At 40.3% G+C, this 13003-nt stretch overlaps 1 protein-coding gene across 1 annotated transcript; it reads right to left on the bottom strand.

Moving 5' to 3' along the window:
• Positions 1–887: 887 nt before the first annotated feature.
• Positions 888–12419, bottom strand: LOC133477681 (myosin heavy chain, fast skeletal muscle-like). Its single transcript, XM_061772706.1, has 41 exons — positions 12315–12419; positions 12139–12176; positions 11307–11528; positions 11083–11226; positions 10811–10967; positions 10691–10718; positions 10511–10616; positions 10333–10425; positions 10181–10244; positions 10000–10098; positions 9809–9912; positions 9546–9684; positions 9343–9461; positions 8512–8661; positions 8251–8421; positions 7862–8165; positions 7703–7770; positions 7531–7618; positions 7282–7399; positions 7058–7181; positions 6766–6906; positions 6437–6688; positions 6115–6357; positions 5835–6011; positions 5605–5750; positions 5058–5148; positions 4567–4956; positions 4359–4485; positions 4137–4255; positions 3865–4061; positions 3381–3564; positions 3126–3291; positions 2893–3017; positions 2502–2810; positions 2209–2412; positions 1967–2092; positions 1708–1878; positions 1535–1639; positions 1350–1445; positions 1097–1228; positions 888–991 (listed from the first exon to the last, which is right to left on the bottom strand). The coding sequence occupies exons 3-41, from the start codon at positions 11511–11513 to the stop codon at positions 971–973; spliced, it is 5805 nt and encodes a 1934-aa protein (XP_061628690.1). The 5' UTR covers positions 11514–11528; positions 12139–12176; positions 12315–12419; the 3' UTR covers positions 888–970.
• Positions 12420–13003: the final 584 nt, after the last annotated feature.

The following is a 13003-nucleotide window of genomic DNA, read 5'->3' as shown; positions in this document are numbered from 1 at the left end:
GTTCGACTGTGTTTCATGAAGAGTCCCGTGGGTGGTCCTTGAAGGATTTGGGTTACTGACCCCCTGATACAGGATGTTTGGTCTCTGAACCACTGGTGTCAGAGTTTGGTCCTCATTGCCTACAGTTAAGTTGGATTCGTTTCCAGTGTGGGTTGGACTCTGCCAATGCTGCCCTTTGTTACTGATTCGCTGCCCCTATGAAACAACTGTGGATAAGTGGCAGAAGATGGATGGATTAGGATGATCAACTGAGGGGCGTTTCTACCCCTAGGGGGTCTAGTCAAGAAGGACCATGGAGGCCTCCCTCCAAAAACAAATACCAGGAAGATATATAAACATATCTTTTAGAAAACTGACAGATGACATATTTGACAACAAGCCTGCTGGTAGGAGATATTTTCCAAATCCTTAATTGTCATTGAGGTGTTTAGTTGTGTCATTGATATGGAGCAATATCAGCCATTTCTCGGGGACCCTATAAGTTACCAGCCAGCAACAGCAAGGAAAAGGCTCTTTGCAGGAGATTTCAGATAGTTTGTTGTTGTAGTGTCATTAATAAGGGCCAATGTGAGCGGTCTCTTGGAGCCCCCTTCTAATCAGGGCGTGAGGCAATTGCCTGGGAGGCCTGTCCTATTGAGAAGTCTTTGGAAGAACTAGTTGTGTTGGAAAAAATGTCAGTGAATGAGTTTGAATATTAATTTAAAAAAGTCAATCTGTAATCAAAAGTAAATCTGTAATCAAGTACAAGTTTTAAATTTTCAAACGAGTTAAAGACTGAACTTCTAAATGTTCTTTGGTAAACAATGAAATTGATTACATTAGGACTGTAAGATCAAGTATACTATTCCAAACAACACATTGTCAGACACAAAAAAATACCGTAGAGATTTTTATTATTTCAAAAGATTTTTATTCTGGTATATTTCACATCATATTATATGAGTTGAAACAGCCCATCAAAGAATCGACTTTATTCAGCTGCATCCTTCCCCTGTAAAAACATTTAATACTTAAAATAAAAATACATTTTATACTGCATGTAACAAAAACATTTGCCTAGTATAGACATTAGCCATCTAATTTTATTTGTTTTCACCTTTCCAGAGTCACGGCTTTTGGCTCTCAGTTTGTTGACTTGCGACTCTGCAATGTCAGCACGCTCCTCAGCCTCCTCCAGCTCATGCTGGACCTTCCTGCACTTGGAGAGGTGAACATTGGCCTGCTCCTCCTGGAAAGTCAGACAAAAAAAAATAATTAAGTTAAAAATACATTAAACTTTACAGCCTAAATTATTTAGCAGTGAATTTTATAAATGTTGGACAGTTATTATTTTTCTTATACATTCTTACCGCTTCCTCAGCCTGCCTCTTGTAGGCCTTCACCTTGAGCTGCAATTTATCAACCAGATCCTGCAGTCTGATAACGTTTTTCTTATCCTCTTCAGTCTGTGATAGAAAAATCAAGTTTGGAAGTTTGAATACATATGGGTTTAAGGTAATTTATTTGACAATTGCATGCTAATGATGATATTTACCTGGTAAGTGAGCTCCTTCACTCTCCTCTCATATTTTCGGACACCCTTAACAGCATCACCTCCACGTCTCTGCTCAGCCTCAACCTCTGTCTCAAGCTCTCGCACCTGGGAATTGTTTTTACATTCATGCTTTTTAATAACATGCTTTGAGTTTCTTGAAATTAATGTCTTACCCTAGACTCAAGTTTCTGAAGCTGCTTCTTGCCACCCTTCATGGCCAGGTTCTCAGCCTCATCCAGGCGGTGCTGCAGGTCCTTGACAGCAACCTCCAGGTTCTTTTTCATCCTCTCCAGATGAGCACTCGTATCCTGTTCCTTCTTCAGCTCCTCAGCCATCATTGCAGCCTACAAAGGACAGGATAATTTTTTTGTCATTAGAAATTTATATACAAGGAATTAATTAAAACACAAAGCAATGAACCAGGAAGCATACATCGGTAATGGCCTTCTTGGCTTTTTCCTCAGCATTCCTGGCTTCCTGAACTGTGTCATCAACTTCACTCTGGATCTGGACAAGGTCAGTCTCAAGCTTCTTCTTCGTGTTCAGAAGACTTGTGTTCTGAGACATCAAGATGATTGTCATTCAAAACATAACATCAATAAAAGGCTCAAGTGTTGAATAATACGCCGCATGAAATGTTTATTTTTTTATTTTTTTAAACGCATACTATTTACCTGAGAGTGCAGGAGTCCAACACGTTCACTGGCATCTACAAGCTCTTGCTCAGCAACTTTACGGCCCCTCTCTGTTTGTTCCAGAGCAGCCCTAAGTTCCTCAATTTCAGCTACCATGAGGCCATTCCTGCGGTCCACCATAGCAGCTTGTTCCTTAAGGTCATCCTGTGCTCTCACGGCATCATCAAGGTGCAGTTGTGCATCCTGGTGAAAATCAAGGGATCAAGTGACTGAATGGAAACATGAGGGAACAGTGATCACAGCGCATGTCGTAGCTCATCAGATTGCAATACCTTCAGCTGTGTCTGCACGATTCTCAGCTGCTTCTGAGATTCAGAAGCCTGCCGATTGGCATGACTCAGCTGAATCTCCATCTCATTCAAGTCTCCCTCCATCTTCTTTTTGATTCTCAGGGCATCATTCCTGCTCCTGACCTCAGAATCCAAAGTGCTCTGCATCGAGTCAATCACCCTCTGGCTGTTCCTCTTAAACTGCTCCATTTCCTCATCTTTCTCTGCCAGCTTCCTGTCCACTTCTCCTTTAATCTGGTTGAGCTCCAACTGGACACGCAGGATCTTAGACTCTTCATGTTCCAGCGTTCCCTATGTAATTGAGGATAAACTATTAGTCTTTGCACTCAGCTTGGAAAAATTTATTTGGCACCATCCTATTAGTTTAAATCACCTCGGCCTCTTCAAGAGCAGTTTGGATTTCAGACTTCTCTGTCTCCACCTGTTTCTTGGCCTTCTCGAGCTCATGGATGCTCTTTCCGGTCTCTCCAATCTGTTCAGTCAGATCAGAGATCTCCTCTGCAAAGAGATGAAGAGGGTTTCAAATTAAAATTGTTTCTTCCACTACATTATTTGCATGGAAAATGAACATGAATTAAGAGTTGCCAAATTCCGTGACAAACTCACGTTGAAGATTCTTGTTTTCACGCTTCATTGTCTCCAGTTGATCTAAAGCTTCCTCATAAGAATTCTTCATCTTGAACAGCTCAGTGCCAAGAGAACGAGCCTCCTTCTGAGCTCCCTCAAGCTCTGCCTGGCCCTCCTCGAACTTCTGCTTCCACTCTGCCAACACCTAATTTAACCATTTATACAGTACAAAGTGTTAAATGCATGTTTATGTCTCTTTTTGCATGTCATGGGAGAACTTAGTATTAGTTTTACCTTGTCAAAGTTCCTCTGCTTTTTGTCAAGATTGGCAGCAAGCCCATTGGCCCGCTCCACATCAATCATGAGGTCTTCCACTTCACTCTGGAGTCTCTGTTTGGTTTTCTCGAGAGAAGCACACTTGGAATTCACAGCCTCAATCTGTTCCTCAGCCTCCTGGAGGCGCTGTGCCAGCTTTTTCCTGTTTAAAAATGTTAATGAGTGAAACATGTCCAATCTCAAAAATAAAAAAACTAACTACTTCATCCAGCAACATGTAATCACATAGTATAGTAATTAAATTTATTTAATATAATACATAATAAATTAAATTTTCATCATATTACTGCAAGCCATTAAATAATGATACTCTCTAAGATGTCATTTGATGTAAAAGATAATTACATCCTTCCAAGTCAAATGAAAAATAGCCAGCTGAGATAAAGCTCCTGTAAATATGCAGTACTGTATTCGAATTTTCTAAATTTAAAATCATACTCACTTGGCTTCCTCAAGCTCCTCAGTGCGCTGGATGGCATCAGTTTCATACTTAGTTCTCCACTGAGCCACCTCACTGTTGGCCTTGGACATTCCACGCTGCAGCTCAGCCTTGGCCTCCTGCTCCTCCTCAAACTGCTCCCTCAGCAGATCACAGTCATGGCGGGCTGATTGAAGTCCATGGGCAAGAGCATTCTTTGCCTGGTAACCCGAACATATTTTACAAGCACATTTCTACCTTAAAACAAAATTGTTGTTGGGAGTGATGTTTCTTACCTTGACTTCTTCTTCAATCTGTCTCTTCAGTTCCTCAATCTGCTGTGTAAAGGCTTGTTTACCTCTGGTCAGCTGTGAGACAAGACCTTCCTTTTCCTCAATTTGACGGCCAAATTCACCTTGTTTGAACATCATCATGTAGCATTAGTTTGTGTGTTATTATTATGTTATTATTAATTTCACATGAAATCTACCAGTGTAGTTTGACTGTCACATGCATACCATTTTCTGTCAGAAGACGGGCTTTCTGTGCACCCAGGTCATTTAGTTGACGGAGATTCTCATCATTCTTAGTCTTCAGTTCACTCAGTTGGTCCTCAAGAGTACGGCACATCTTTTCAAGATTTCCCTGGTAGTTTGAAAATGTTATTAGCATTATTAGTCTCATATTGACTTTCTATAGATTAAATGAACACTGTGTAACATTCACCTTTGCTTTAGCAACAGCCTCCATGTTGCTGGATAGATCATCAATCTCCATCTTGTATTCACTCTTTTCCTTCTCAAGCTTCTGCTTGACACGCTGGAGGTTGTCAATCTGCTCACCCAGTTCAGCCACACTGTCAGCCTGCTTCTTGCGCAGAGCAGCAGCAGTGGCCTCATGCTGTAAGGTGGACTCCTCAAGATCACGGCGCAGCTTCTGGAACTCAGCCTCACGCTTTTTGTTCATCTCAATCTGAGCAGCAGTGGCACCTCCTGCCTCCTCCAGCCTTTCACTGATCTCCTCCAGTTCCCGAGAGAGATCAGCTCTCTGCTTCTCAACCTTTGCACGAGCAGCACGTTCAGCCTCAATTTCCTCCTCCAGTTCCTCAATTCGGGCCTATTAGAGCATGTTATTGTTATGCTTTTAATTGCATAATTTAATTGAAAAAAAAATACATTGACACATCAATAATTTCTGAAATATTTAGGCTATTTTACCTGAAGTTCCTTTATCTTTTTCTGGAGCTGGGCACCCATTGACTGCTCATCCTCAATCTTGCTAAGAAGCTGACTAATTTCAAAGTCCTTCCTGTGAAGATTATAAGTATTTAGTGATGCCTAGCTTTGTAAATTCATTCATTGTCCGTACCGCTTATCCTCACTAGGGTCGCGGTTGTGCTGGAAACTATCCCAGCTATCTTCGGGTGAGAGAAGGGGTAAACCCTGAACTGGTCGCCAGCCAATTGGAGGGTACATACAAACAAACAACCATTCGCACTCACATTCACACCTACGGGCAATTTAGAGTGTTCAATTAACGTGCATGTTTTTGGGATGTGAGAGGAAACCGGAGTGCCCGGAGAAAACCCACGCAGGCACGGGGAGAACATGCATACTCCACACAGACGAGGCCGGATTTGAACCCGGGTCCTCAGAACTGTGAGGCAGGTGTCCTAACCAGGTGTCCTAACCAGTCGTCCACCGTGCCGCCGCTTTGGAAATGATTGTTGATAATATATAACCAGATGAAGAATGATGCTTTTACTTTTTAAGTTTCTCATCAGACTGCTGTTTGTCATTCTCAAGGTCCATGATAGATTCCTGAGCCAGTTTCAGGTCACCCTCAAGCTTCCTCTTGGCCCTCTCCAGGTCCATACGCAACTTCTTCTCTTGTTCCAGAGAACCCTCAAGCTGCAGAGTAATATGTTTTTTGTCATTATGGCATTCAAGGCACATCTTGTTTTTTCCTAGTACAAATGACTTGTCAAAACTTACATCATCCACTTGCTGCTCAAGCTTGGTCTTGGCTTTGGTCAGAGTGTTGACCTTGTCTTCCTCAGCCTGCAGGTCATCAAGAGTCTGCTGATGAGCCTCCTGAAGGGCCTTCTTCTCCTTGGTCAGCTTTGCAATGCTCTCATCCTGAGAAGCCATCTCCTCAGTCAGGTTCTTCACCTACAAATATAAACAAATACGATTTTTTTTAATTATTATTACAGAGTACAAATGTTGTGCTGTATGATGTGGGTCGCTTTTCAATATATAAAAAATTGCACACCTTGTTCTCAGTGGCGTGTTTCTCCTTCTCCACCTTGGCCAAGGTAAGCTCCAGGTCGTCAATATCCTTCTTGAGCTCAGAGCATTCATCCTCTAGTTTTCTCTTCTTTGCAGTAAGCTCAGCATTGATTTCCTCTTCATCCTCCAACCTCTCAGTTGTCTCCTTGAGTTTGGCTTCCAGTTGGATCTTACTCTTTATAAGACCCTCGCATCTCTCCTCAGCATCAGACAGATTCTCTGATTCCTGTTTCATATTAAACAAACAGATGTAATGACACAAATCAGTGGTTACAAACAAAATTTGTCAGTGGCTTGTTACTCACAGATGCAACTTGCAGCTGCAGATCATTCTTCTCCTGCAGAAGAGAAACCATCTTCTCCTCAAGTTCCTTCTTCTTGGCAAGAGCAGCAGCCAAGTCAGTGGTCATCTTTTCATAGTTTTCCTTCATCTGGGCCAGCTCTTTCTCTGTTTCAGCACTCTTCAGCAGAGGCTTAATCTTGTAGTACACCTTCATCCATGGCCAATGTTTGACATTCATGAATGAGCGCACATTGTACTGGATGGTAAAGATGGCCTCCCTGTGTATGGACATTTTCAGTTATGTACAAATCTTTTTTGAATAATCCTGAGTCTGTTTTTAGAATTCACAACATGCCTCCTCTCCATCATCTTTACAAACTCCTTTCTCATGAGGAACCCACGGCAAAGGGCCTGAGTCATGGTGACAAGAGCTGCCAGCTTCTCATCTCTCATTTCCTCAAGGGTACCCAGAAGACCTGCTTTGAAGAACACCTAACCAGATTGAAAAAAATTTTTACAAACTTGCTATGTCACCTAAAGACATAAATGGCTGGCTATAAATATTAAATCTAAAACTTGATACATTAAAATAACAATTCATCAAATGTTTTTTGTCAAATCCGTTTAGGGAAGAGCTGTTTACCTTGGTGTGACCAAATCTGTACTGGTCATGGTCAATATCAATTGACCCAAGCAGCTTCTCAGCAGCCTTCTTGTTGTCAATGAACTGGCCCTCAGGGATGACGCTGGCATTCAGCACCTTATACCTTTTTATTATGAGAGTCAATTGATCCTGTCACTATTTATGATTGATTTTTATTGATGATGAAAAAAAATAAAAAAATAAAAAACGATTGGTAATGATACCTCTGCTTGAAGTCACCATAGAGGATTCTGCTCGGGAAACCTTTCCTGCAGATTCTGATACCCTCTAGCACACCGTTACACCTAAGCTGGTGGATGACCAGGAAGTTCTCCATCAGACCTGTGGAAAGGGGAACACTCCATAGCAGTTATTTTGACAGTGGAATACTACAACTAGAAATCAGGTATTATGCCCGCAAGTCTTGAGAACTTTAAATTACATTCAACTGAGAGTTTTAAAACATACATTACCTGGAGTCTTTGACTCATTAGGAATCAGGCAACGCACAAAGTGAGGATGGGTGCTCCTCAAGTTAGTCATCAGTTTGCCCAAGTTTTCCTGAAAGTGAGTGTTAATGTAATTTAATGTCAATAAAATGTAATATGCAATGGAAATCACTTGTTTTTGCAAACTAGACCTTACTCTAAACTGTGATGATACAGTCTGCATAGAACCACCCTTCTTCTTGCCTGCCTTTTTGCCACCAGTTTCTGCTTGGCATTTTGGGGGGAGATATAGCATTAGAACAATATTTAATATGCATGTAATTTAACATATTGAACATCTCTTTTATCAGCATACCGTCAGCTGCAACAGGAGGATAAAGGAAAGCCAGGAGTTTAACTGAAGATTTCTGATACAGCTGCACAACAGACTCATTCAATGGGTCCTTGTTCTTGTCAAGCCATCCACTGATGTTGTAGTCCACAGTACCAGCATAGTGCACCAGGGAGAAGTGGGCCTCAGCCTTGCCCTTTGCAGGCTTTGGTTTCTCAAAGGCTTTACATTTGCCAAGATGCTGATCATACAGCTTGTTCTTGAAGGATGTATCTGTGGCCTTGGGGAACATGCACTCCTCTTCAAGGATAGAGAAGATACCCATGGGCTGAAAGAATAGGAAGAAGCATATTTAAAGTGATTCTGTTTAGTTCATGTTAATAACCAAGTAAGCCTTTGAGTCAAATGCATACCTTTTCAATCAGTTCAATGCAGGCAGCTAGATCCATGCCAAAGTCAATGAACTCCCAGATAATACCCTCCTTCTTGTACTCTTCTTGTTCCAGGACAAACATATGGTGGTTGAAGAACTGTTGCAACTTCTCATTGGTGAAGTTAATGCACAACTGCTCCATGCTGTTGAACTGTGGGAGGACAGATTATTACATCAGTCATATACTAGTTACTACAAGGATCATTGCCCAAATGTGTTTTTGCACATGAATGAAGTTTACATTAAAGATTTCAAAGCCGGCAATATCTAGGACACCAATGAAGAACTGCCTTGACTGCTTAGTGTCCAACATCTGGTTGATTCGGATGACCATCCACAAAAACATCCTCTCATAGATGGACTTGGCAAGGGCTGTCACAGAGTTCAGGACCTAAAAATCAATATTAAATTAGTCATTCAGTAGGAAATTATCTAATGCAATGGTCCTCAAAGTCTGGTACAAGTACCACAAGTGATACGTGGGCTCCCTCTAGTGGTACACAAGGAATCACTGAATTAAATTTTCAAACTGTGAATAATGTTACAGTAGCTTGGACTTTCTTTTTTTTTTCAGTAGAGTTCACTTGTTCAGGAGAGTTCAGCTGTATTTAACTCTAAAGTTAAGTATATTTGTATTTAATATATTTTAAAACACTTTATTTTCAAACATTTATTCAGGTACAATTTTTATTTAAATTTTACAATGTTTTATTTAAATTTGAATTAACTTATTTAAGCATTTTTTTTATGATCCTATATACAAGCGTAATGTTAATGTTCAAGCTAGGCATAATGTTGCAGTTGATTACAATAATATTTAAAATAATTTTTGGAATATAATTACTTGGGCCATCTGCGCTACTGTATTTTAATGTTGTCCTGGGACATTGGAGAGGTAAGTAATTATTTAGGTGATACTTGGTGTCAAAAGTTTGAGAACCACTGATAGAGCTGTGTCACAAGATGCCCATCCATGAATAGACTATGTTTCACATACTTTAGCTTGTTGGGAACCATAAGTGCTACCTTTAATGATTGTTACAATTTTTACAATTATTTTGATTAATATTACCTGAGGTACAGTCTGTCCCTTGGTGACAAACTCATTTCCGACTTTCACTCTGGGATAGCATAGAGCCTTCAGCATGTCCGCAGAGTTCAGACCCAACAAGTAGGCAACCTTGTCAGCATCTGAAATGTTTTGTACAGTACAGTGAATATGCACTTTGTTGATTGCAATAACATTTTCAACAGATTCTGGAGGATACCACGTACCCTCTGTGCCATCAGGCTCTCCCTGCTCCTCACGTTGCTTCTGCTTGAACTTCATGTTACCATGGTGGAGGACAGCACCAGTCATTTTGTAGATGCTCATCTTCTCTTCATGAGTGAAGCCCAGGATATCAATGGCATTCTGCATGTAAATAAGGTATTCATGCAAAGGCTAAGGTTCAAAACAATTAAATTATGCTTTATAATTTTACATTTAGTAGGTGATTATTTACATTATTGACAATATTTGAAAAATAATCACTCACATCCGTGGCTTCCAGCTCAACTTTGTCGTCAATGCTGGCCACAGCGATCTGACCCTGACTGCACATAGGGAAGTCATAGGGGTTGGTTGTGATGAGTGACATTTCTGTGGGAAAAAAAAAAGTAATATGAAGCAAACTTTTTCATTGAACGTATGTGACTCATATTTTGAAATGACTATACTAATCCATACCAATCAGCTCTGGTTTGTGGTTGGTCATCATCTGGTAGAAGATGTGGTAGCCTCTTTCATCAGGAAGCTGGAATGTCACTCTGGACTTCTCCAGCAGATCTGCAATTATTTTATTGAAATCAAAGTCTCTCTCACTTCTGTTGCCGTCAAAGAGTTTTCACAGTGTGGATTGCGCACTTACATGTTTCAATATCAGCACTAGCCAGTTTCCCAGTTGTGCCAAAATGAATTCGGATGAATTTACCCTGTTGTCGATTAAGACCGATTTTTATTAGATTCATTCATTTCTGAAATGGAAAAATAAATATTGTATAGCAATTGCACAATACTTACAAAACGAGAAGAGTTGTCATTCCTCACAGTTTTGGCATTACCGTAGGCTTCCAGAAGAGGATTGGCAGCAATAATCTGATCCTCAAGTGACCCCTATTATCAATTTAGAATTAACATCAACAAATAAATTCAACGTACCTTCTCAAAACAAATGCTATTCTTTTCTAAATAAACATACCTGATACTTTGCCTGTTCTTTTTTCTTATCTGAACCAACTGAGATTGTGGCAAAGTACTGAATGACACGCTTGGTGTTCACAGTCTTTCCAGCACCAGATTCTCCACTAGGGAATAGAAACAAACTTGTTAAAATATTTTTACAAGCTTTTCTTTCTTTACAAATGAACATATAACTCACGTGATCAAGACAGACTGGTTTTCCCTGTCTGTTAAAACAAAAACATGAAACCAATAATGTATGTCTGTCACAGAGATCTCAAATAGTTATGAATTTATACATGTTCATCTTATTACTTACCAGTAAGCATGAATTGATATGCATTGTCAGAGACAGAGAAGATGTGGGGTGGAGCCTCCATACGCTTTTTGCCTCGATAAGCACTCACAACTTCAGAATCGTACACTGGGAGCCACTTGTAGGGGTTCACAGTGGCACAGAACAGTCCAGAATAGGTCTGAGAGAGATCAGATGTGTGAAACCGTTAACTATAGTCCTATGCCTTAAAATATACATTAATCGACATTGTCCTGTATATGCTATATTGTTTCTCATTTGGCAGATTGTCTTACGTAGATCATCCATGCTGCGTAACGCTCTTTGAGGTTATACAGGACAGAGGCTTCATTGAGATGGGTCATCATGGCCATGTCCTCAATTTTATCAAACTTGGGAGGGTTCATTGGAGTGACGTCATCTTCTTTAACTGTCTTCTCCTAAAAGAAGGAACTGGACACTGAGAACTGATCACATGCTTTTAGCACATGAGTTTATCCTAAGAAGAGAAGATTCTAACCTCCTCAGTGTCCAGGACTTTGACGGTGACTTTGTCGCCATCTTTCTTGATGATTGTTCCCTTCAAGTACAGCTCCTTAACATCGGCCACATAGCAGGCTGACTTGGCATCGAATGGTTTGCTTTGAGCCTCAATTCTCTCCTTCTCTGGTTTACGGAGGTAGATGGCAGCTTTGCCATATAAGGCCATTTCTGCGTCGGTACTCATGGTGGCGGTTTATGTCTGTTAGAGTAGCAATTAGAGTAATTTCTATCAAATTCATATTTTGTGTTAATATTTTACCGAGATGATTTAAACCCAAATAATACATTACTTATCAAAATTCATTGCGTTGGGTTTTGTAATTATTTGCTACTTGGAGTTACATTTACTGTACCAACAATTTGATATTAGCTCAACACACTGTGCAGCTTATATTACTCATTACTCTTCATTTGGGTTGTTGGTGTGCTGGAGACTATCCCAGCTGACTTTGGGCGAGAGGCAAGGAACGCCCTGGACTAGTCACCAGGCTATTGCAGGGCACATATTGACAAACAAAGACACAACCATTCACACTCACATTCACACCAAAGGACAATTTAGAGTCTTCAATTAATCTAACATGTATGATTTTGGAATGTGGTAGGAAACTGGAGTACCCGAGAAAACCCATGCGGGCACGATGAGGAGGACATTCAAGCTCCACACAGGAACCCTGAAGCCCAGATACGAACACACAACCTCTGAACAGTGAAGCATATGTGCTAAACAGCAGACCACCCTGCTGCAAATTTAAGTAACGTAATATCTTTAAGATTATACATGCAAAGTAATTGAACAGTTTTCTTACCTGACTGTCTATCCTTTAAATAGTTGAATGTCACAATCCTGTTGCAATCAAATGACATTTTTGTTACTGATTTATTGCAGATTCCATCCTGAACTGAATGTTTTAAAATGTAATTATTTATATATTCAACAAGGAATATACTAAATTGCTCCTCAGCAGAGAGAGGTTCTACTTACCACACACTGGGGTCTTCTGGGTCCTCCACCACACACTGCCTCAGCCCCCATGATCTCCTTTTATACCAAGTGTCATTTGCTTGTATGGCAAGAGTTAAATTGGGCGCACGAGCCAAATGTGGCATGGATAATGCCATGCCATGATGAAAGCTAACATCTCGGGGAACACGTCGAGGCGCATTCCATTTTGGGGGGTTATTTGCACCAATTCAAATTGATTTGGTATGTTGTTTTGCAATCAATGTCTTAATATTTTTTCTCATCATCATTCATTAACATAAAACAAATTGACTTTTTCCTTGTTAATGTGATCAAGACTTTAATGAACTACAACCACATTTTAATGCGTCTTTGGCACGCAATCTTTTATTTTCATCAAGACAGCTGTGGCAGCTCGTGGCTCACCAAAGTTGTTTCATGTTCCAAGTTCTCTCCCCCCCCCCCTCCGTTAATGTAAATGGCAACTTTTCATTAAAAATAAATCATATCAAGATTTTCTGTTTCGTGGGCAATATTTGAATAATTATATTTTTTTAAACATTTTATTTTGTTCACCAACATTTGATGACCTAAAACTTCTGACTTTTTCCATTTCAATAATCACCTGCTAGAAAACCGGATGTATGGATGCATTTGATATATACTCATCCCAAAAACATTTGACACTTGTGGGCAAAAAATTAAGTCTT

The sequence above is a fragment of the Phyllopteryx taeniolatus genome, chromosome 5 (genome assembly GCF_024500385.1).
Source record: "Phyllopteryx taeniolatus isolate TA_2022b chromosome 5, UOR_Ptae_1.2, whole genome shotgun sequence".
NCBI lineage: Eukaryota > Metazoa > Chordata > Actinopteri > Syngnathiformes > Syngnathidae > Phyllopteryx > Phyllopteryx taeniolatus.
This window is presented reverse-complemented; position numbering and strand designations above follow the sequence as displayed.

Excerpts from the sequence above, each read along its gene's own strand:
- LOC133477681 (XM_061772706.1), bottom strand. The coding sequence starts at position 11,513 with ATGAGTACCGACGCAGAAATGGCCTTATATGGCAAAGCTGCCATCTAC. Across the intron at positions 5,149-5,604 it reads TCTGATGAGAAACTTAAAAA|GAAGGACTTTGAAATTAGTC; the intron begins GTAAAAGCATCA and ends TAATCTTCACAG. Across the intron at positions 2,093-2,208 it reads TTGGACTCCTGCACTCTCAG|AACACAAGTCTTCTGAACAC; the intron begins GTAAATAGTATG and ends TTGATGTCTCAG.